General features: G+C 38.2%; 3 protein-coding genes across 5 annotated transcripts; 1 reads left to right on the top strand and 2 right to left on the bottom strand.

Annotated features, from left to right (window-relative positions):
- Positions 1-11,914: 11,914 nt before the first annotated feature.
- On the bottom strand, positions 11,915-12,709 carry BDBG_17801 (uncharacterized protein). Its single transcript, XM_031725448.1, has one exon. It carries the CDS (start codon positions 12,550-12,552, stop codon positions 12,175-12,177), a length of 378 nt encoding a protein of 125 aa, XP_031580895.1. The 5' UTR covers positions 12,553-12,709; the 3' UTR covers positions 11,915-12,174.
- A 3,143-nt stretch (positions 12,710-15,852) lies between these two features.
- On the top strand, positions 15,853-20,213 carry BDBG_08619. Of its 2 annotated transcripts, XM_031723655.1 has the most exons (2): positions 15,853-19,319; positions 19,879-20,213. In XM_031723655.1, exon 1 carries the CDS (start codon positions 16,533-16,535, stop codon positions 19,188-19,190), a length of 2,658 nt encoding a protein of 885 aa, XP_031580894.1. In that variant the 5' UTR covers positions 15,853-16,532; the 3' UTR covers positions 19,191-19,319; positions 19,879-20,213. The 2 variants fall into 2 exon arrangements, with proteins under 2 accessions (XP_031580894.1, XP_002621039.2); XM_002620993.2 differs by having other exon boundaries at positions 15,853-20,213.
- BDBG_08618 lies at positions 19,834-22,389 on the bottom strand. 2 transcript variants are annotated; one of them, XM_002620992.2, is made up of 3 exons: positions 21,962-22,389; positions 21,332-21,828; positions 19,834-21,220 (listed from the first exon to the last, which is right to left on the bottom strand). In XM_002620992.2, exons 1-3 carry the CDS (start codon positions 22,129-22,131, stop codon positions 20,670-20,672), a joined length of 1,218 nt encoding a protein of 405 aa, XP_002621038.1. In that variant the 5' UTR covers positions 22,132-22,389; the 3' UTR covers positions 19,834-20,669. The 2 variants fall into 2 exon arrangements, with proteins under 2 accessions (XP_002621038.1, XP_031580893.1); XM_031723654.1 differs by having other exon boundaries at positions 21,332-22,389.
- Between the last annotated feature and the right edge of the window lie 1,073 nt (positions 22,390-23,462).

The following is a 23,462-nucleotide window of genomic DNA, read 5'->3' as shown; positions in this document are numbered from 1 at the left end:
CTGTGTTCTTTTTCTCTTTTCCTTTGTCATGATATTGTCAAATGGTTTCAAAGTATCAAAAGATGTTAAAACACTGTAATTTGTAAACAGTTTTTATATTCTGAGCTGGAATTTTCTGATTTTCCATATCTGAAATTGATGAATGTATAATAGTTAACTTTACAGACATAGGAAAAACCCTGAGAACTAAAAGTTCTCAGGTAGATGTCATAGTCTCTGACTGCATACATCTATAATTGAAGAATAATAATAATAATAATATGTACAGACTCTTATTCCTTATAAAGTCTCAGTCTTTGAAAATACAATTTACATTTATACAAAGAAGTATCATATTCATATCTATAATAATAATACTATTCAAAGCTGTAAACAATCTGTTATTAATATTCAGATCATAAATATTAATATAGACACTTCTCAGTTAGATTCTGATAAGACTGATAATCTTCATCAGAATCTTTCTCTCTTTATCAGCTACTGAATCATACTTCTACAGAATATTTAAACAGACTGTGATCTTATTAACAGTGCTCTTGAGACTCTTCATAACATTGTATAAAGTTCAGATATGAAGAATTCTCATCAAGATTCTTTATTTACACTGCTAATTAATTTTGATAAATATAACAGTTCTACTTATTTGAAATAAGAGAGTCTTAAACTTGTGTCTATCTTTCATAGCTGCTATGACTTTTCTCATATTAACTAAGTCTGCAGCTACATGCAGTTCTCTATTACAGTTATATATACTATTACTGTTTATAAATTTCAAGAATTATCACTTGATCAGACTGTTCTTGATATTTTCAAGATTAAATTTCAGACTAATCTCATATATATTACAGTTTTATAGATTAAAATATATCAAGATCTTCTGTTTAAATAACTCTTTGATTATTTCAGATTTCATCAGCCTGATGATGAAGTAAGCAGAAGTATACAGATATATGAGATTAATTATATAAGATATCAAAGTTAACAGATAACTAAGTTATATCTCTTTTCTTTTTATAGATCTCTGTTAATCTATATTCTATATAGCTTTATTCACTCTTTATTTCATCTTTTTCACAGTTTATATTTAATCTGCTTATTTACTTATTCTTTATTACTATAAGTTCTTCATTTTCTATTCTATCATTCTCTCTATCTGTTCTGCTTGCAGATTTATTAAATTCAATTATTGAATTTAATAAATCTATTACAGTCAATTCTATTATAATCACTGAATCTGAGAATGAGTAGTTAGCAGTCTATAAAAGATATTAAAATAATTCAGATATTAATTTATACAGCTCTGTAAGAAATCCCGCTCCTCGCGGATTCTTTACCTCTATTCCTATCTCTCATGTAATCAATAGAGCTAGCGGCCCTTGACTACACACAACTATATAGACTGGAGTTCGCGAATACTATTCATAACTCAGCTTAAATGCTATTATACATTTAATCTCTACATTTTATCTTTCTACTGTGAATACTTCTAGTAGTTAATAGTACATATCACATCAAGCTGCAAACACCTGAATAATCACCTGTAAGCACTTATTCTTACATTTCAAGCTCAGTCAGTCAGCAATCACCTGTTATAACTGAAAGAACTAGAAACTTATATACTTCAATCTCTGTGAACTCTACTACAGACACTCAGAAGCAGTTACTCAAATCATGAATAATCTCTGTGAAAGAAGTCTCAGAGAACTTATTAATCACTCACAGAACATCATTCTCTACATCTGTGACAGAGAAACTCTCTGAACTCATAAATAAATCAATCTCAGTGAAGAACATTCTTGAGTATTTTCTGCAGAACTAAGCTATTTTTCTATAAGAAATACTTACTGTCTGCAAACACTCTCAAACTGAGTCTCTAGATATAATCTTCAGAGATACTCACAAACTGAAAAGAAACTTTCTTAAGCTGTGATCACTTAAGGTCACTTATTAAATTACAATCTATAAAAGCTTTTATAAGTTTGTATTTAAAATTGACTTACAAGCTCAGCTGTGTGATATGAAAGATGAAGAAGCTGTCATCTATGTAATAACAGATCTCTATTACACTGAAGTTAAGAACTGGCTGAATTATCTAGAAAATGATTATAAGAGATCTTACTAATTCATTCTCAAGACCTATCTAGAGAATAAGTTGAGAAACTTCATAAGTCAGACAGAGAACACCTGAGCTGTAATTATTAATATTAGAAAAAGAGGTGAGAAATCTGATGAAGACTACTCATAACACTTCATAGAATTATGATATGAATTAAGATCTGTGAAAACAGAGCTCTGAAACAAGACCTGAATAATAATATTTATAAAGAGACTGAATAAAAATATACAGAATAAGCTCATTGAGTAAGACTCTAAGTTCTTAACTCTGAAGAAACTGATGACTCTCATTCATCACTTATAGATCACTGTGAGAGTCACAGATTTACAGAGAGCAGATTACTGATCAGCTCTGTAAGAGCTAGAATAACAGAGAATAGATTTGTCAGAAAAAGATAATAAGATACAGAGAGATTCATATCTGACTGCTGAGTAGAGAGAGAGAGTCTTATAAGCTTTCATAAACAGAGTATATAATAGAGAGATTAAGAAAAAGAGACTTTATTTTATCTATTCTAAATTAGAACATCTTCACACAAACTGTTCAGATAAATTAAAATAGAAATTTGAGAAGTTACAGACAGAGTCAGTAACAGTCTTCTTAAGAGTCTTGAAGCTGATATCTGAATCTGTTGCTCTCTCAATGAAAATACTTGCTTATAAAGAGAGACTGCACTGTAGTACTGCTATCTCATAAGTATAAGAAGTATTAATAAACTCAGAATTTCAGGTCACTATAATGTCTCTAAAGCTCACAGAGTAAATGAGCTGAAAGATGAAGACTGAGAACCTGTTCTTATAATAAGCAGAGTATGAGAACTCAGATCTGAGAACTGAGAGACTTATAAGAGTTATTTTTGAATTATAAGATCTCTCTGAAATCTGAAGAAGATTTGCAGAAACTATGATTATTATAAACATCACAGATAATATATACTTAAAACTTGTATAACTTCAAAGACATAATTTATACATAGCTATTCACAAGTCAGGTTTATACTTCTGATCAGTGTTGATAGACTCATTTACAGAGATAGAATCAGTTAATGCTGCAGAGTTAATTAGAGAAGACAAGCTCATCTATATAATGACTTTGTAAGTGTCTGAGAATCTTATAATCATGAAAACTGAGCTTCAGATATCAGAGAAATACTGAGATCTCACAGAGATATTCAGCTTAGCAAAGGCAGCTAAGCTTTCTTCTCACTGTGAGAAGAATCTGATAATAGATTTAATAGAAGAATAGAAACTCTTCTGAGAATCAATCTATAAGCTCTCTCATTATGAGACAGAGGTCTTGCAGATCTATGTGAAGAAGAATCTGAAGAATAACTTTATTCAATCTTCACAGATCTCTGTAAAAGCCTCTGTAATATTTATAAAGAAGAAGAATAAAGATCTCAGATTATGTATAAACTACTGTGATCTGAACTTCAAGATAATAAAGAGTCACTATTTTCTGTCTCTGATTAAGAATGTGATCAACTGTCTTATAGAAGCTGTCATATTCACATAACTGAATATAATCAATATATATACACAGCTGTAAATACAGTCTGAAGATGAATAAAAAACTGTCTTTAGAACTGCACTGAGATTGTTTAAATATCTAGTGATATCTTTTAGTCTGACTAATACTCTTATAGTATTTCAGTCTTTTATCAATAAAACACTTTATATATATCTGAATGTCTTCATAATAATATATCTGAATAATGTGATGATGTACTTTATAAAGAAGAAAGAACATACTGAGCATGTGTAAAGTGTGTTAAAGATCTTAGATAAGATAGAACTGTATATTAAGCTTGTAAAATGCAATTTCAGTGTCTAGTAAATTAATTTTCTAGAATATATAATTACTGCAGATGATATTCAGATAAAATCTTTGCAGATTGAGACTATTCTATTATAACTGAAGCTAACTAGTATTCATGAGATTCAGATCTTTCTGAGCTTTGTGAATTTCTATAGACAGTTTATCTTTATATTTGTAAGAATCTTCTTAATTCTTATAGACATACTGAAGAGTGAAAATAAGAAGAAGTCATTCTGTAAATAGAGAATAGAAAGATTGTTAAGAAGAAAGAACTATAAGAACTTTCTTATCTCAGAAGCTTACAGAGTCTTTATAAGATTAAAACAGATATTTACAGACACAGTAATACTGTTTCACTTTAATTTCTTACTCTTAATCAGATTAAAGACAGATGTCTTCTTCTTTATAATTTCAGAAATAGTCTTATAACTACAGTCAAATGAGAACTGAGTTTCAGTGATCTTTTTCTCATGAAAGATGCAACTTATAGAGATCAACTATGATATTTATAATCAGAAGCTTCTTATAATAGTGAAATTCTTTCATCACTGATATCACTACTTTGAGAACCTTATAACAGTAATTACTGTTAGAACTGATTATAACAGCTTATAATAGTTTACTTTAACTAAGAAACTCTCACAGCAGCAGATTCACTGAGCTCAGAGACTGAGTGAGTTCTGATTCAAGATAGAACATATCAAGAAAACTAAGAACTCAGTGAATAGACTCTCTCACAGATCAGACTATGTTAAGAAGGTCAGAGTGATAGACACAGAGAGACTAGAGAAGATAGAAAAGCTTCACAGAATACTCAGACTGAGTGTTATAAAGAGATTAACTGAAGAGTCTCTCAATTCCTTATAAGAGAAGAAGAAAAAGAGAGAGAAGAAGTCTGTGTAACTACTCTCTATAACACTGAGAGTCAATACTCTGAGAATCTTCACAAGAATTCTTGAAGAGAATATCTATAATCTGAAGAGTTTGCAGGTTTTGAGAAGCATTATAGAAGATCTGATATAAGAGAAAACAGAGTATAAGTCTTCATAAGATCTTCTATTCAGATTGTCTGAACTATAACTGAAGAATAAATATACTCAGTATATTCAGAAACTGCTTATAGCAGAAATCAACTCTGCAGAAATAAAGAATTGAAGAGACTTAAATAATCTCTTACAAAGAGAGAATTGAATTTATATATCTATAAATGAGTTTCTATATATAGAACTTATTAAAAGATATCATGACTCTTCTCTAACAGATCATTTTACAGATACTAAAACTCATGAGTTGCTTATAAGAAAATACTTCTGACTGAAGATATAAGAACTTATAAAGAAGATAGTGAATTCTTATACTATTTATCAGAATTTGTGAATAGTGTAGTTCAGACTATATAAAGAACTTACTTCTCTACTCATCTTATGAGAATCTTGAAAACAGCTAGAAATGAATGCTCTTATAAGTCTCTCTGAAAGCAAGAACATATATAATACTTACTTTGACAGTGTGTTAATAATAGTGAATTACTTTATTAAGATGATATACTTTATACTCATCTGCAAGAACTTAAAGTCAAAGAATTTAACTTATATCTTTATTCACAATGTAGTTCAGTTGTATGAGTTATCTATAAACATTGTCTCAGATAGAGAATTAATCTTCACAGAAGAGTTCTGATCTAATCTAATAACTATACTGAAGATCTTATAAGATCTAAGCACAGCTTTTCATTAACAGATAGATGATCAGATAGAATATCTGATAAGTATATTAAAATAATATCTGTAATACTTTATCAATTATAATCAGAATAACTGAGTGTATTAATTATCACTTACAGAGTTCATATATAACAACTTAAAATATGTTAGTATAGATAAAATTCTCTTTGAGATACTCACTGAGACTTATCTGTGAATAATCTTGATAAATCTGTGAGAGTACACTATAGAGTGTGATAATACTCATGAATGAGCTGAGAGAATTCAGAAGATTTGAGAGAAAGTTCATAAATTCTTGAGAAAGACTCAAGAGTATCAGAAGAGATACTATGACTTCAAGCATATTATAAAAAGTTTTAAGAAAGATAATAAAGTCTGACTGAGTCTAGAAAATATTATTATATAGAGATCTAGTAAGAAGCTGAATCTCTTATAGACAGAGTCTTGTAAGATTATGAAGAAAGTTAGCTTATAGTTCTATAGATTGAAACTGTCATCTAAGTTACAGATATATAATATTTTTCATGTCTCTTTACTCTATAAATATAAGAAATTCTCAGAAGAGTATTCTATAACTTATCACTCTGTCTATGAAGCACTAGAGAGTGAAAGAGAATATCAGATTAAAGAGATTATTAACTCAGAGAAGTGAGATTACAAGCTCTGATTCAAGATTCAGTGACAAGAGTATTCTGATAAGATAAATGAGTTCACTTGAGAATCATTTAGATAGATAAGATATCTATAAAAACTAAGACATGACTTTCATACTGTAAATTCTGATAAGTCAGAATGATATAATCTTCACTAAGAACCTGATTATGATAAAGATATTAATACTGTTATTTATAAGCTCTAGTCTATAAGATGATGAGTTTCTACTGAGATGAACAGTCTGCAGTGTATATAAGAGAAGAAGAAATCATATTCTTATTAAAAGTTAAAAAACAGAAAACAACAGAGCTGCAAACACAATTTAGAGATTAATAAAGAAAAAACAAAGAAAACTCACACTTATATTCTCAACATTTGTGATATTCAACTCTCTCATAACTATCAATTTCTCTCTTTAAAGAAGTAGAGAGTATTATATCTACAGTACAGACAATTATTGTATTTGATATAAAGACTACTAGAAATGCACAGACTTCAGAGAAGTCAGATATCAGAGTATATACAGTTATAGCAGAGTCTTGAGAGCTGACTATCTGTGCATATGATTAGATATCTCTTACAAAGCTATGTTCACTTTCTCAGTTATACTGAAGTATTCAGTCTGAAAATAATTGAGATACAGAGAGAGAGTTTATCTGTTCAGATTAACTTCTATTACAAATTCATGACATTTATATTATCTTAATTACTCAAATTTTACAGGTACTCAGAGACTCATCTTCTATTAATAATAAGATTGTGAAAATGCATCATGATGTGAGAATCATTGATGAGAAACCTAGGCATATTTGCATATATCTGATCAGAGATTGTGCAGATAGAAGAGAGATGATCATAGATCTACAGAGCTGTAGAAGACACTGATAACATCAGAAGCTTTACAAGAACTGTTAGCTAGAGTCTGTAAGAAATTACTTATGAGAAGACTTACAGCAAAGAGAGAGACTACACTGCTTAAAGTCAGAGACTGATCTGAAAAAGACATGAGATGAGCTGCTGACTTAAAGATCAGATATGATGACAGAGCTGAAGAGAGTGAAGACACAGTTGTAAGCAGCAGTATCTCTGCTTCATCAGCTGATAAAAAGTGATTAGAGAAGTTATGAGAACACTTACAAGAAGCTCAGTAGTGATCAGACATTGTTTATAAAGATATTGAAATTAAAAAAATTTTTATTCTTGAGAAGTTCTTGAATCAATATACAGATATTATCAGAAACACTCTCTCTCTATTATCTGAGTGAAAATACTTCACAGATGAATGAAGATACTCACAGTTTATAAGAATAAGAGCTGTTACAGAAAAAGAAAAAAGAAGATGAGATTTTATAAACAGATCTGAGATATTTATACTACTCTAGAGAGATTTACTTACACTGTAAGTGATTCTACAGAACAGTCAGATCACTCTAGTAAATAAGAGTGATTATAAATTACAGATCTGAATCTTTCTATATAACTATAAAGAGTAATTACAGACTGTAGATATCTTGATTCTAAAATTCTATAGAGTTAATAAAAGAATGAAAAATTCCTTACAATTCTACAGTATCAAAGAACAATAATTTATAAGAATAAATGAAAGATTAACTTATAAATACTTCTCTTTAATAAGAGTGATCTCATAGAGAGTGATTTATCTGTGAGATGAATCTGTATAATAATCACACAAGAATCTTGTGAAAATAATTGAGAGTCAACTGAAACTCTTCTATATAAAAGATATAAGATGAATCTGTGTGATAATTAGAGAAGAATCTGTAGATTACAAAGAATCTCATAAAATAAGAAACTAAGTGACAGACTCTTTTTTCTTTACAGTAATAAGGGATTTTTTCCTCACTGAGATTTTTTATAGATGTGAAGAATTTTTAGTGAGTATTACTGCAGTGCTGAGCTGATTCTATAAAGTCACTCAGTGAAAGACTTTACAGATAAAGTCTTAGAGAGAGAGAAGTATGTAAGAAATCTCACTTCTCACAGATTCTTTATCTCTATTTCTATCTCTTATGTAATTAATAGAGCTAGCGGCCCTTGGCTACATATAACTATATAGACTGAAGTTTGTGAATACTATTCATAACTCAGCTTGAATGCTATTATACATTTAATCTCTACATTTTATCTTTCTATCACAAATACTTCTAGTAGTTAACAGTACATATCACGCCAAGCTGCAAACACCCGAATAATCGCCTGCGAGTACTTATTCTTACAAGCTCAGATTTAATATAATAATATCTTTAATCTGAAAGATTAAGAATCTTCTGAGATCTGTGTTATTAAGACCTGTATTATATTATATAATAAGAGATATTGAATTCTTGCAGCTATTAACACATGTATAAGAAGAAGTGAATAAATCTCAGAGTGTTTTCTTTCTCTTTAAAGAATTTATCTTATCTCTCATCTTTCATCTCTGTTAGCTGTTTTTTTTTTTCAGAAATTATATTATTTATCTCTATTAATTCATCAGAAGTTCAAAAAATCATCAATACTATTATTATAACTGAAAATAATATCTTGAAACATATTCATTGTAAGTAAGATTCTTAAAATGATGAAAATTATAATTCTAATAGTTAGTATAATTCTTAATAATCTTGTTCAGTCTGTTAAATTATCAGCTGTTAATCTCATTTTCAGTTCTATATTTATATCTGTGTCTGTCTCTGCTGTATCTATTAGTTCTAGATTATTAAGTTAATCATTGACTTATTTAACTGAAAGAATGTCTGAGAAGCTGTTAAAGAAGTTACAGACTCTCATTAAATTACTCTATACTTATAAGTCAGTCTTATAAGAGAGTTATTAGATTAATATAAAAATCAATATAAATTATAAAGCTCTTCTTCTATAATTCTATAGTACTGTTTTTATAGTTCTCTGCAGTTACTGTATTAAAGAAGAAGACTCTTTTATCATCTATATCAGCACTCTGAATCAGTGTTATAAAACTTATATCAGTTATTATTATAATAGCACTGAAAGTTACTGCTCTTATTATAGAAGTAAGTTACTTTTTAATATAAAATATATCAATTTTAATACAATTAATTAATAGTTATACATAATTAATATCAGTAAGAAGAATGATAAAGTGAAAGAAAAGAAGTAGAAGAATGAAAAGAGAAAGAAAGTTAAGAAGAAGAGCTTATTCAAGAAACACTCTACAGCTGAGAATACAGAGACTAGAGTCTTAAAAAAATAGACAGTAAGTGTTGAGTCAGTTAATAATTATAATATTAAGATTTTAACTCTTTGTATTGAAAATGAGACTCTGTACAAGAAGAATGCAGCTCTGAAGATCAAATTCAGAACTATTACAAGTCTTCTTCAGACTATTTAAACTATTCTTGAGAATGATATATGAGCTGATGAGACAGAGTAAGATGTTTTTTATTTTTTTTCTTGCTTAGTTAGCTAATGCTTTTGCACTGAAAAATGAATCTCTATATGTTTTTACAGTTCTATCTCTTCTATTATTATTAATAATAAGCTGTAAAATCAATCTTGTGAGGTCTTCTGTTTTGAGCTTAGCTCTGCAACATCTTTGCACACAGAGGCTCATGTGCATTAAGATATTTTAATTAAGCAGCAATCAGTGGGTGAGCAATACATACAGGCAAAGTCCCCTGCTATTTAATCATTGCTTGCCAGTACGTTGCACCGAGGAACGGTTTTGTACCGGGTTTTCGCTCCAGGGTTTTTTTTTTTTTTTTTTTTTTTTTTCCTTCTTCCACCGTATCGCATGTATCCTAACTTGTTTTGACCAGGTGTGTTTGAAGCAAAGAAAGTGCAGTATCTTGGCAAGATTCCTTTAACCATCAGAATACTCCGGATACTACTTCCACTAGGGCCACCCACCCCCAAGTCAAAAAGCCGCTCAATTGACATGGCTAGTTATTCGGAATCGGAGAAGACCGAGTCTCGGGGTGACACCAAGAACCGGTACCCTCTTGCCAATCGTTTTTAAGGCTGAATGTGGGGGCTCAGCTGAAGATCAAGGAAGATCTAGCTCCATGATGCGCGAGAAAGGAATTGAGAAATTCCTTGCTAGATAGCTGCCCCCGGTCCAGCTTTCCTCTTCTACCACAGTGGATGTATGTACATGTACATGTACTAAGGACTGCTATCTTGCAGCTGGATCCAAAAGCAAGGGGGACGGATATTACTTCCTCAGCCACCACAGGCAAAATTGCTTGTTAGCTTCACATTGCGTAACATGCATGTGAATTGAGTATGTATGTATGAACCTGTGCTGCATACCCTCTCCTCTCCTGGGTCCCAATGCTGTCAGAAGCAGTGAGTGATTTGGTTCACATGTGTGGAATAAAGAATACTCTTCCCAATGATTTCAGAGAAAAGAAGAAATCCACAGATTTCGCATTGGGATAACTATCATCAAGATATTCAAAAGTGATGGCTGTCAAGCATCATTCTTGCATCACTTGAATTGAAGCCATGATAGCATCCAGAGCATGGGTTCTATCAAATAGAATTTATTGACCTTCAATGTGGAGCGGATTCAACTTTCTCCTGTCTGTGAGTCGCAATCAATTTGATTCTTGATTTTGAGTTTCCCTTCTCATAAAATTTGATGCAGTTGAAGAACTATGAGGGATATTAGCTGGTTTCAAGCAATCACAAAGCACAAAATGGATAACTCATAGTGTAGCCGATGTCACCAACCCAATCATCAGTGTTTTGAGGTGGAACAAGAAACGCAATCATGATGGGTATGGGTTTGCGCAAACCGGCGGCAGTAGCTGCAGATTTAGTGACCTGTGGCCCCTGACAAGCAGATTTGCATACATATTTCTCTTCAGCCGATCTCGAAGTGAAAATTGATACAAGAAATGCTTTGCCACTCGAAATCCTCCCCGTTACAACATTCCTCTATTGACGTCTACTCCAACAGAGTGCAGAGGAGGAGTTGTTTTTGCCTTTCTCTTGAATGAAGTCATAACCCTTATCGACATTGAAGAATTAACATTGTTCTCTGTATCTTTCGTGCGCTTTGTCGAGAATAAAATTGCATGCGTTGAGTCTGCACTCACTCCGGTGTCAACCGTCAGCAGCAAAACCCGAACATGTACCGGCCGAAGGTTCGTTCGGCTCCAACAACCGAACCGGCTTTAACTACATAAATATATTCCTCTCAGTCGGAGCAAGGATTTATTTTCGAACTTAGTTATATTGCTATCCTCTTGGAAATTTCCCTCAAATCTGCAAGCTGCTGACCACCAAAACCCTAAAATCATAGAAGGAAATATAGGTCCGGTGCCTAGACTCTGCGGATGAAACCCCATGGTTATTAGTTGAAACACGTTTCTTGAAAGATGTCACAGAGGCAGGATCGGAAACAGGAACAAAAGCCGAGCGCATTTTTTAAAATTGGTTTAAGCCCCGTGATACGTGAAATTTTGGCGTACACGAGTCAAATGGATTTTTTGCAGGTTTTACAGTGTAAAAGCTTAATTAATTCCACATAATACTCATCATACAGGCACACTCCAGCGATACTAGTCCTATTGTAGTTAATATATTACTATATATGATTTAGTCAGACTTGGCTTTCAGACTGTGAGCTAAAGACAAAATGTAACTTCATCTGAACCATACACTAGTTACTACTACTACTGCATATCCTACCCACTCTAGTAACAAGTTGGAGGGGCGGGCGGCCAACATTCCGGAGCCCCAGGTGAGGTTGGGAGGGACAGAGCGGCTGGCTTGAAGAACATATCTTATCTACCTGCATACATATATGTAAAACCACTGTAGTCAACAGCCAATGTGCAGATACAGATACATGCATACAGACATACACTGCATGTTTTATGTCAATGAAATCATGCCATGCAATGCCACAGCATGCCATGTCTGTGAAGCAATATCCATCATCTGCATCCTCGGTGAAGCGAGAAAAGAGAACAAATACCCCCGTTGCTGCCTTTCTTGAAGAGCCAGGGTTTGAGCATGACACGGGCGGATAAGGGTAGATGACTGAGGTGCTTGGATATAATAAATTTGAGAGCTGTATTTGGGCACTCTTTTGCTTTCACGCCGGGCATAGATTGGTGATCTTCGATATCTAATACTCTCATATAAATGCCTACCCAGGACACAATTGTACAGACAACGAAATCCATCCAAATCCAGTGCTATATTCACATCTTCCCTCACAAGGTCTCCGCTCCCTGCAAACGTCAGCATACATATACTATGGAGGAACAACCAGGATTCCCCTCATCCTTCCTGCTAATCCTACATTTATAGATCTCTGTCAGAGATTATAAAAGTTAATGCCAGTAAATGAAGAGATAGTAGATAGAAAGCGTCCCGCTCATCCCTCGCTATTATTTTAAACAATGTCGTCCCTCGAAAGTGTTCAAAAAATAACGCCCCCACGTCCCCTTCTAATTTTTCCCTTGCTCAGAACAAGGGAACCCCGGCGTGCACCCCGGATGCTGAAGGGCCGGCCTGATGATGATCTTCCATGGATGTTGGTTCTTGGGGAGATAATTATGTTACGCTTTTCGAACATGAAAATAAAAAAAACATGGGATTATACAGAACTGGTGATATTATTTTAAGCAACACATATTTATCCTGCATGTTTGTTTCTTACCAGATAAATGTCATTTTTCGCAGACGAGCTTCAATCAAAGCTGGGAAGAAAGATTAATATAGATGAATATATTCATTGCCAGTCTCAGCTGCAGAAGTCTGTCAGCTATAATGAATAATATTTTCCAGTGAGAAGCAAGTTTTCAATCATTCAGTATGTTGAAAACCAACTCACATCAAGAACTGTAGAAGCTGCTCATAGGAAAGTACTATTTAAAAGAAAAAGCATCAGAGAGAAGAAAACAGCATTACTTGAGTAAACTGTTTGATACAGCATGGTTATAAGCTGCCGGGTCCGGGCTCTGCTCTAACTACCACTAGGCCAAAAAGACCATAAGACGACTGGCTCCTGCTAGCCGCACCCGGTCACCCATCCTTACAGCGTACATAGTGGTGGCTTGCCTGCTCCTGCCCCCGGCCCCGGCGCCCCGGGCTACCATATTATTAACGACAAAGCTCAGTTGATTTAACTTGATTATGTATACACAGTGTGAGCTGATTTGTTTGATGTGAGGAATTCTCTCTTGTTCTTCTGTTATACATACCTTAAAGCAAAGACAAAATGTCAACAGGGAATAGATAGATATATTCCAATACCATTATTATAAATTTCCACACTCATTATTGACTGAGCATACTCTGTGTCAAACCTGTCAATCTCTTTCAGACCCAGCAAGTTTTATCTAATCAAACACAGCACTTTGAGAATTCAAAAATGATCAAAATGAAGAGGAAAAATGAGATACAATAATTCTCTGTATCATCTTGAGTCATTTGTTCAAGGCTTATCTTGCTTAAGACATGATTCTTTCACTTCACTTTCAAAAAGTGAACTGTAAAACTACTTGTTAACTCATAACATACACAGAGAAGCTCAATTAAACAAGAAATTAATAGCATATTATAGAGCAAGCTCATATGAAGTAAGTGTCAGAACAGAGTTATCTCTACTTGCATATATGGACTTCTTATAAACAATCAGCATCTAATTGTGAGGACAAGCAGGAGTACAGTAAAAACTTGTTCATTGCCTTGAGTGGCCCTCTACAACATTCCACCTTTCTCAATGAATCAAGCTAGATTCTTGCTTGCTTGCTTCCTGCCAAAATAAACTCATTGTATTCATCAATACCATTGCATACAACCCATTCTTTCATCCTGACAATTTTTGCAAAAAACTGATACACCCGCGCTCAGCCAACCTTGCGGATGGAAGTGCAAAATGGGATTTTTGCAGTCGATCCTCATAGCACCTTCACTAAGTGCCCCAGTAGCGCATCCATGGATACTAGCGGAGCCCCCAGAAGCGAACGCAACCTACGCAGTACGTAGTAAACAAGTGACAGCCGCTGATTGGCAGCGTTTGGCGGCGGTTCAGGCTGGCGGCTGGCAGTGATTGGCAATTTGCAATTTGGCATTGTGGGGGAAAGTGGCCCAGGTGAGGTGTCCTTGTTGCTGTTCTTCAGCATCCAGGGGTGTGAGAGGGCATTTCTCTTTGATAGGATAGGGTAAAATTAGTAGTTATAGGCTGGTCACTATGGTTTTTTTTTAAGCTTCATACTGATTACGACCTATACTTATTAAATTCAGAAAAGTACAGTCTGTGGTGGTAGAATGACGCTGCTCTTTGTCAAGTCAAAAAGGGACTCGGGAGCCGGGAGCTCCGGCGACGGTCCAAATGTTGTCGGTGGGAGCTGAAACAAGCGACGTAATTACGAATTTACGAGCCGGAGATCTTGAACTATTTGATGCGCGCCAGGGTCAGTAGTTCCGTAGTGAGATCGTCGAAACGAATTCATTAACGGGTCAAAACATTTGGTTTTCTGCGTCATGGAAGTAGATCCCATGTTGATACTGAGCTTGCTGGATATGTAGCTATATCTCTGCTCATGATTGGATTTTGTGAGAACGACTAAACTCCCGTCCCGGTTTGGGATAGTTAGTTATGTTTTGAGGATCTTTTCAATATAAATAATAATAATAATAATGTGGATGATAATGCACGCGCTGCGCCACAATAGTATATGAAAACCTCGATTCGCACATGACATATGTGGATCATGTGGAGCGTGGAGTGGAGGAGAGGAGATATTGTTAATATCACCAACCTTGGTATTAAATAATATATTAATATAAAACTGACTTTTTTACTCTAAAAATGACAAGATCGTTAATACTACCTAAGACGGATAAGACAGCGGTGACAATGTGCCAAGCAAGTTCTTCAGGAACAAGAATCAACAGCCATGCATGCAGCAGCACACAGGGGACTCAGCAGCACTTAGACAGGGCAGTTTGCCCGTGCTTTGGATAAGCTCGCAGGGACGAACAGGCAATTCCCTGCGCACTTGAAGCTGTCGAGGGGATGGAGTATGGATTCAGGATGTCGATCCGGGTACGGTACGGATCTGTGTACATATTTAGTACAGAATACAGAGTTAGGAGTATTAGAGATTCGAGGAAGATGTAACTTAACGGAGTAAAGTAATACTATTTAATATTGAAAAAATACCATTCCACCACGCCAATCTGACCTGGGACAGGAACCGGGCGTACAGAGCAGGCGGAAATACAATTGAGTGTCTCATACACAGGAGAACGGAGGAACTTGGTAATAAAAGTCCGGTATCTTCGCCGTCCGTTCCCGTAACGTACCGAGAATTTGTCAGGTACGTACCGAGTAGGTTACCTATTTCATTATTACAAGACACAAGGTACCAGCGTGCAGCCAATCAGCGTGTGTCTCGCTCCCCCCCAAAATTGCCCTCCCGCGATTTCCCGAGGGACTAGCTGCATGACTAATCCATCCCGCGCCGTCCCTTGCCTTGTGTTGGTGTTGGTTGCTGGGTCTTGGCGGCAGCGTTTCCCTTTTGGCTTCTTCGTCCGCTCTCTGTCTTGTCTTGTCTCTATCTCAACATCTTCATTTTCCATCTCTAACCTCTTCTTCCTCTTCTTCCTCTTCTTCCTCTTCTTCCTCTTCTTCCTCCCCTTCCTCCCCCTCCCCCTCCTCTCCTCCTACGCTTTTATCCACATCTTCTTCCTTTTCTTCTCGTTCATTTCTTCATACTTTCCCTCTGTCCACCATTTCGCTCCTTTCCTAGTCCCACCCTGTCTCCTGGCCATTCGTCGTGGCCGTCCGCTCCTTACCGTCTCTCTCTCCTTCACTTTGTGATCAATAGCTTATGACAGCCTTCTGACGAATATACCTTCTATCTAATTGCAACTCCCGTCCCTACTGTTGTATTCTCTGTCATTCACCGCTCGACGGGTTACGGTCCCTGTCCACATCTCTACGCTGCCGAAGCCGCCTCTGCCGGGAGGGGCCAAATGTATATTTGGAGTGAATAACGGCGGGCTGCCTGAAAGAAGAAGGGGTTGTGTTGTGTTGTGTTGTCTTGTGCCTAGGGCTTAGCCGGAGGCAATCTTCGCGATAACAATATCTAAATTTCCGTCATTCTGCTGGACAGGTGAAGTTAGTTGTTAATCGCCTGTTTATATCTCGTGGAGAGCAAAAATATTTTAGCCTGCGTGAACGAGTACTGCACCGGCTGGCGCTGGTACTGTTCATGATGACTTCTCTATCTCTTTCCTCTGCCCAGGCTCAGCATCTGTCCCTGGATTCCTCGAGGACCTCTTACGACATGCAGAATTCCCGGCGTCTGTCAGCCACTATTCCAGCGCCTAACCCGCCGTTCGTTTTCCCACAACACGAGCCTCCGTCTCCCAAGCCCACGTCTAATCGTTCACCTGCTCCGCTTCCTGCCTTTTCATTTCCGCAGGCGCCTGATCCAGCTGCTTCTTCTACGTCTCCCCCACCCACGACACCAAATTTACGTCCTGTCGGCCATCGTCGACGTCCAAGTGAACTGAATGGCAGTGAACCTGTAGGGTCATTAGGGCCGCCAATGTTGGAGAGCAATGTGCTTCCGACGCCGCCACCTCTTCCCACGCCAGGACCAGGCCTGAGTGGCCCTGGCCCTGGGCGACGTGGCCACCACCATCGTCGGTCCGCTGCCATTTCGAGCATGGACTTGACAACAATTACAAAAGCGTTCCCGCCAATACCGGTGGGAGGTAGCGCGCCAGTAACTCCTGCAGATCTTAGACAGCAACATGCGCTGAACGAGGATATAGCCAGACCGAGCTCCCGTTCATTCCCTAACTTGACCCCACATACACCTCCCATCTCCCCCGGCTTGAGTCTCTCCATCCCGAATTCGAATTCAAATCCTCGTAGTCAGATGGCGAAATCCTCTCCCAGCTCACATCGCCCGCTCTCAACCATTTCCTCAGAGGGTAGCATGTCTACCGTCTGTCACCATGGCCATGGAAGTAGGGCATCGTCAGCTGCTAACACGATAACCACAGAAAAGCCACAGACTCGTCCGAAAACAGCTGGACCTTCACTGGACCAAATCCACGGGACATCCGACTCAACAAACGAAAATCCACCCCAAAAAAGACCACTTTCTGCTTCTGCGTCCGTTGCTGGTCTGAACAAGTCTTCATCTGACGCTCCAGAACTCCCTCCTCTCAAGAAGAATATAATTGAAGGATATAACAAGTTCACTAATATCTCCATGTCCAAAAAGGGTTCCGCTTCACTTCCAAAACTAGAGCCCACTGCATCTAGTCAGGATCGACCCCGAACTTCACCAGAGAGGAAGCCAAGCAAGAAGCCGAAGAAGGTACGTTCATGGGCTGGTATTCTGACGCGAAAGGCGAAGAAGCGCTCAAAAAAGCCGCTGTCGAGAAAAGCACCGACTCCTCCGCCCATTCTTAGTCGAACCAACTCGGAAATCGGGTCAATGGCGGAAATCAACTTTGATGACGATAATGTGATTATTTTACGGACACCTACGCTACCTGATGCTCCTAGAAATTTGGATACCACTGAAACAAAGGATACATTTTCACTGGAATCCTCTTGGAAACCACGAAGCTTTTATGAACAAGGAACAGATTCCGATATGTTTAGCCCTGTAATCGACTTAGACGCTGCTCTTGGACCTTTTAATACCCCAGAAATGGGATCTGACCGTAATTCTGGAAGTGGATTCTCTGCTGCTACAAAACGTATGTACAGTGGTGGCCGAAGAGGAGAATTTGTTGGACCGGAAATGCGGTATCATCGTCGTGCAGAAAGCGCTCCGGAAATGCCTCCCTTTGATCGCAGTGCACTTGGACTCGGCAGGTTCGGTGGAACATCGACTCTTACGAACCCAGACGTTTTCTATGAAGAGGAGGAAGATGCTTTCCTTGCTGAAACAGATGTTGCTGAATCACCTAGTTCAGTGTCCGAGACATCCTCACCTGTAGCTTCAAATGACGAAGCAAATCACTCGTTTGAGAGTAATTCGTCTGCCACAGTGACAGGTGCACCTTCGAAAAATAATGAGAGCAATTCGTTATCGCCACCTAGTCTTGGTATTGAAGCTATGGATTCTAAGAATCCCCCAGTCGCGGTTGCTGACACAGATTGCGAGACAGCCAGCAGTCATCCCGGGCCATCCCAAATTGAGGATTCTCCACTTACTCCAAGTTCAATTGCGACTGGGATATGTGGCCATTCACACAACTCCCAACGGTCTGACGATATCGAGATAGTAGAAGTCGAGAATTGGCCGATGTCAGCTGAGAAGCCTACAATTCTTCCGGATAAACGCCCTTCCACGTCACCGGATTATGTCTACTCGACGATGCCCAAAACCCCCGTTCCGGACGTTCCCGTCCTCAGCTTCCCGTCCCCAAACGCTTCCAATATCTCATTCGAACCTCCCCGATTAACAACTGCTTCTTCAACAATGACGGATCGAGACCGCCAGACATTCCATTCTGGCTACAGCATGGACCCGGGCACATCCGATTATAACTATCGCCACGACTCTGCCGAAGATGTCCCATCCCTAACTAGCAGTGCTTCCACCACAACGGGTACCATGCCCAGGTTTTCCTCTAGCTTCTACGCCCGTGGCCCCGGCGACCGAGCCTCCTCGTTTTCCGCAGCCACATCCCGACGAACCAGTCGCTCGAATGCACCCAAACGGTCCAGCCTGGTCAGTCTTTCCAAGCTCGTCACGGGGAGCACCGGCGAGAAATCGAAGCTTAGTTACGAGGAGAAAGCACCGCGCGACGACACTGAGAAGAGTAAGAAAAAGGGGCATCGGATTAGTCGGTTGATGCATTTTTGGAGGGCGAAGGAGAAGCAAAGGGAAACTGATTGATTCTACTACCATTACCAATATCAACGCCTCTACCCTCTCACCTCCGTTGTTTGAGTTTATATCATGAGCATCATCAACCATAAGAACCGAAAATATTCTGACAGTAAAAGAGCGATCTGTCCGGTTTATGTATGTGAAAGTCATATTTTTGCTTTTGCTCTTTTTTGTTCTATCATCTTGCACTTTTTCATCTTAACTTCATTTCAACATCATCATTTTTTGCAGCTTCTACTTTTATTAGTCTCTTCATTTCTAGTTTCCGTTTTCCTTTCCTTTTCTTTTTTTCTTTTTTTCCCGTTCTCATTTTCATTTCCGTCTTAAATTCCCCCTGTTGCTCTATTTGTCTTTCGATTCTCATTACATTCTGTCTCGTTTGCTCGACATTTTAATTTCCTTTTTTTTTCTTTTTTCACTTTCGGCTGGCGGCGTAAACATCAGGCAACAACGATATCATGGATGGGACCCATTGACTTATGGAGGCTTTTTTTCTTCTTTCCATTTAATTCTTTTATTGCAATATTTTCTTTCCCCTGCTTTTACCAATCAATAAATCATCTCTCTCTTATCAGTTTTCTTTTCTTTCTTCCACAGACATTCATTTACTCAGTCAACTGTATGGTTTTCCTCTTTTCTGAGTTAGTTTTTGGTTTTTACTTTTATGTTCCGCTCGTTCTAATCATGAAGACAGGAAGAAGGAAAGAAAGAATAAAGAAACTAGACCATAGCATCGCTATAGGAAAAAAAATACAGAATAATGTTTCTTTTCGTTACTCTTTATTGATACCTATAGATAGTATGTATGTACTCTGTAGTCTGTAATGTATAGGTATAGGAGGAATGTATGTATCAGAGGAAATTCGCTCCCTACTTAGATATTTCTACCCATCTTCTTTCGGACAGGTATGGTATATAGAGACTAATATGTGGAGATAAGTCTTCCCGTGATAGCCCATACATACATAGGTTATGATTTCCGCTCAACTGATGAATTAGATAGGTATTATCACAGCTGATATGTTTCTTATAAATCCATTCTACCGCCTTTTCTTTGAATAAAATAAACGGGGTATGGTATGTTTCTTGTTAGATGCTAAACATGGGGGAAGGGTATTAGACTCGCGGATTAAGGTATAGTGGGCTGAAAAAAGAAAGGGGGAAAAAAAAAACCAACTCGTAATCGCGCCCGCCGGCCGTCTTGTCAGTTTCCATATATCCGTCCCCTCCCCCAGTACGTACGTCCGTACGTATGTACATGTATGTATGTATGTAAATGATAAAATACCATCCTATATGTACACTACACAAGGCAAATTTCATCTAGCAATGATCCACACCACACATGGAACGTGAGAAAATCCAGCCATCAATAAATGATTAAATAAAAAAGACAACAGAAGAGATATAAAAAATAACAAGGCAAGACAAGCAACGCACACACACACACACACACACATATATATATATATGTTTATATATATATCACCGCTCCAACGCCCCCGGCGAAATCGTCAAGATGACCACCAGACAACTAACCATCAGCGACCCCGCAATGAACGCCACAAGGGCAATGCTGCCCCTGCTCGCGGGGAACTTGCCGCGGATAACCCAGTACTGGCCCTCGAAGTATCTGTGGAAGCCGATCAGGAGGACCACGATGGCAATGCTGAGGAAGGTGGCGCCGAGCGGCTTGCCGAGGCTGCGCATGCGTTTGCCGCTTTGGATGTGTAGGAGGATATCGTTGGCGGCTGTTGAGATGGGGGTTGTGTGGGTTGTTTGCTGCTGGTGGTGGTGGTCGGAGATAAGGTCGGCGGGGAGAGGGGGGGGAAGGATGTATCGGTGTTCGGAGTAGAGGGGGTTGTTTGTGGAGAAAGGGGGTGGGGGTTGTTGTTGTACTTGTGCTTGTGAAGGGTCGAAGAGGAGATGGGCGTTTGATTCTGAGATGGTGCTGTTTAGGCGGAAGAGTTGGGTGACTGCGATGCCGATCGAGGCGAAGGCGAGGGATGTGCGGAGCCAGGCGAGGAATGTGCGTTCTGTGTTGGTTTTTTGGGGGGTGTGGTTAGTTTAGTTTTCTTCCTCTTGTTTTTAAGGATGGATGATGAGATGAGATCCGCAGCTCCCATCACATGGGATGATATATTTACCAAGTGCCAAATGATCTCTTGCGACGCTTCCCTTATTCTCCAGCTCGACACTGCCATATTTTTCCACTATCCGCTTATACTGGCGAGATATGGCTCCTGCTCCTCCTTCTCTTGCATTGCTCGACCCTTGCTCATCAGGTCCATTATCACGCCCGTGCATAGATGCTTTCCGTTGTGGTTGTGGAGTTTGCGCGGGTTGCTGTGAATAATCGCCACCAGCATACTCAGTCGATCGATAATTCCTCTCCGTCCCTCGACCATTGGATGTTGCAATCGGGGTATCTTCGCTTGGAGCGGGAGTAGAGGTAGAAGCCACCTGACGGGTGGAATGGTGACCTGAGCGGGAGGAGGAGAGGGAATCGGAACTGGTGCTCAGAGACCGCTCGTAAGGGTTCTCGTCGCTATGCCGTTTTGTGGCGGAAATCATTTTCCCCGCGCCAGCGACGGGGTCTGGCATTTCATAACCTGGCTTACGGCGGATGGGGATGAGGAAGTGGCTAGGAAGAGAGTCTCAGATATGCGGAGAAGACGTGGTGGAGGCGCGATATCGAGAACTGGGTACTCGGTAAAAGAGAATGAGATGTAGTGTAGCTACACTCTCAGGGACGGATGGGTGAACGGATAACAAACCTCTCTCTCTTCCTCCGCGGATTCGATCCCAAGTAAAACTCCAGGTTAATTAAGTTCGCTCTTCTTTTTTGGTATTTCGTTGCTTTCGCCCTATCAGAGCCAGCAATCCGCCAAACCTCCCAGGTTTGCTGTTGCCAGCTGCAGCTGATCCGAACATCGACAATCGTCATTGGTGAGAACACGTGCTTGGCATTGCCCTAATGCAAGCCCTGGATTTTGGCCAGAGACATTGAGCAACAACAGGTTGAAGGACTACCATGAGGGGCCAAACAGCGCTTTCGAGGTGAGTGTTTGGGTTCTGCGTGGGTTAATTACCGGACTGTGGAGTAAAAACACTGCTCGGGTAAGCTCATAAATGTATCCTGCTATCTTTGTATGTGTATATATACATATATCAATCCTCTCAATTCTGTACGTCGGCGTGAAACAGGGACGCCAGTTGATCACGAGACCACTCGAGCTCCCAGCCCGTCTTATCAACTGGAACAGGGATGAGGAAGTGTGTCGGCTAAGAGCTATAGCCTATCTTATGCATGGGTATATACATAGATAGTTCTTGGTATTTGGGAGTGGCGGGGCTTTTGAACATCTCATATTGAGGAGGGGATTGATTGGTTTTAGAGCATTTAAACGGTATGGAAAACGAGATTTTCGGCAATAGATTATCTCAGTTTTATTTGACTTATGTTCTATATCATTTACTTGCTATACTATAGATATCCTAAATCACCACTCTATCTTAATTATCTCCACCAGCTTTTGAAGGCGCTAACATGTCCCATATATTGCTTCACTACAATTAACTACAGTTTATCTCTCCCATACAAAGCATCCAACTACCAAATGTACTGTAAATAAGTTCCGCGAAAAGAAAGAATACTGTGGAAAGATAATGTGAGCATCATCCAGACACAAGTTTACGCCTTATGGTGCTTAATTGATGCCAGCTGCGAGTCAGGCACAATTATTGGCATCTGGATAGTAGGCAGAGCAAGGACTGGTTTGAGCAGTGTTATTATGAGCACTTAACATTCAAAATTTGCATTGATTAAAATACCAGTATTTCTCCCATGTTAAACAGTGAAAATTCAAGAATGGCAAAGGTTCTTGAGAGCCAATCACCTTCAATTGGTAGAGAGATATGAATAGTTATAACTTTCTTGGCTGAAGACAGAACCTTTACACTTGAAACAGAATTGAATGCTTCAGCTATCTCATATGATGATGGAGATTTTGAGGGGCTGTCTTTGTTTGAGTTGTCTTTTAATGATTGACTAATAATATCTTCAACTTATAGTTAGTTACTGGACAGGGTCATCTGCTAAGCATCATAAACTGAAGTATCAGCAGATGACACACATACACACATCTTCTCACAAGTCACATCTCATCACATCTCATGATGGAACCAGGCAGACAATGGTCATTTCTCAATCTAACATTCAAATTGATCATGCTTATAGTCATGATGAGTATTGTGTCAATATTATATATGTCTTTG

The sequence above is a fragment of the Blastomyces gilchristii genome (genome assembly GCF_000003855.2).
Source record: "Blastomyces gilchristii SLH14081 genomic scaffold supercont1.25, whole genome shotgun sequence".
NCBI classification, from domain to species: domain Eukaryota; kingdom Fungi; phylum Ascomycota; class Eurotiomycetes; order Onygenales; family Ajellomycetaceae; genus Blastomyces; species Blastomyces gilchristii.
Note: the sequence above shows the minus strand (reverse complement) of the source record. Positions and strands in the feature narration are given on the sequence as shown.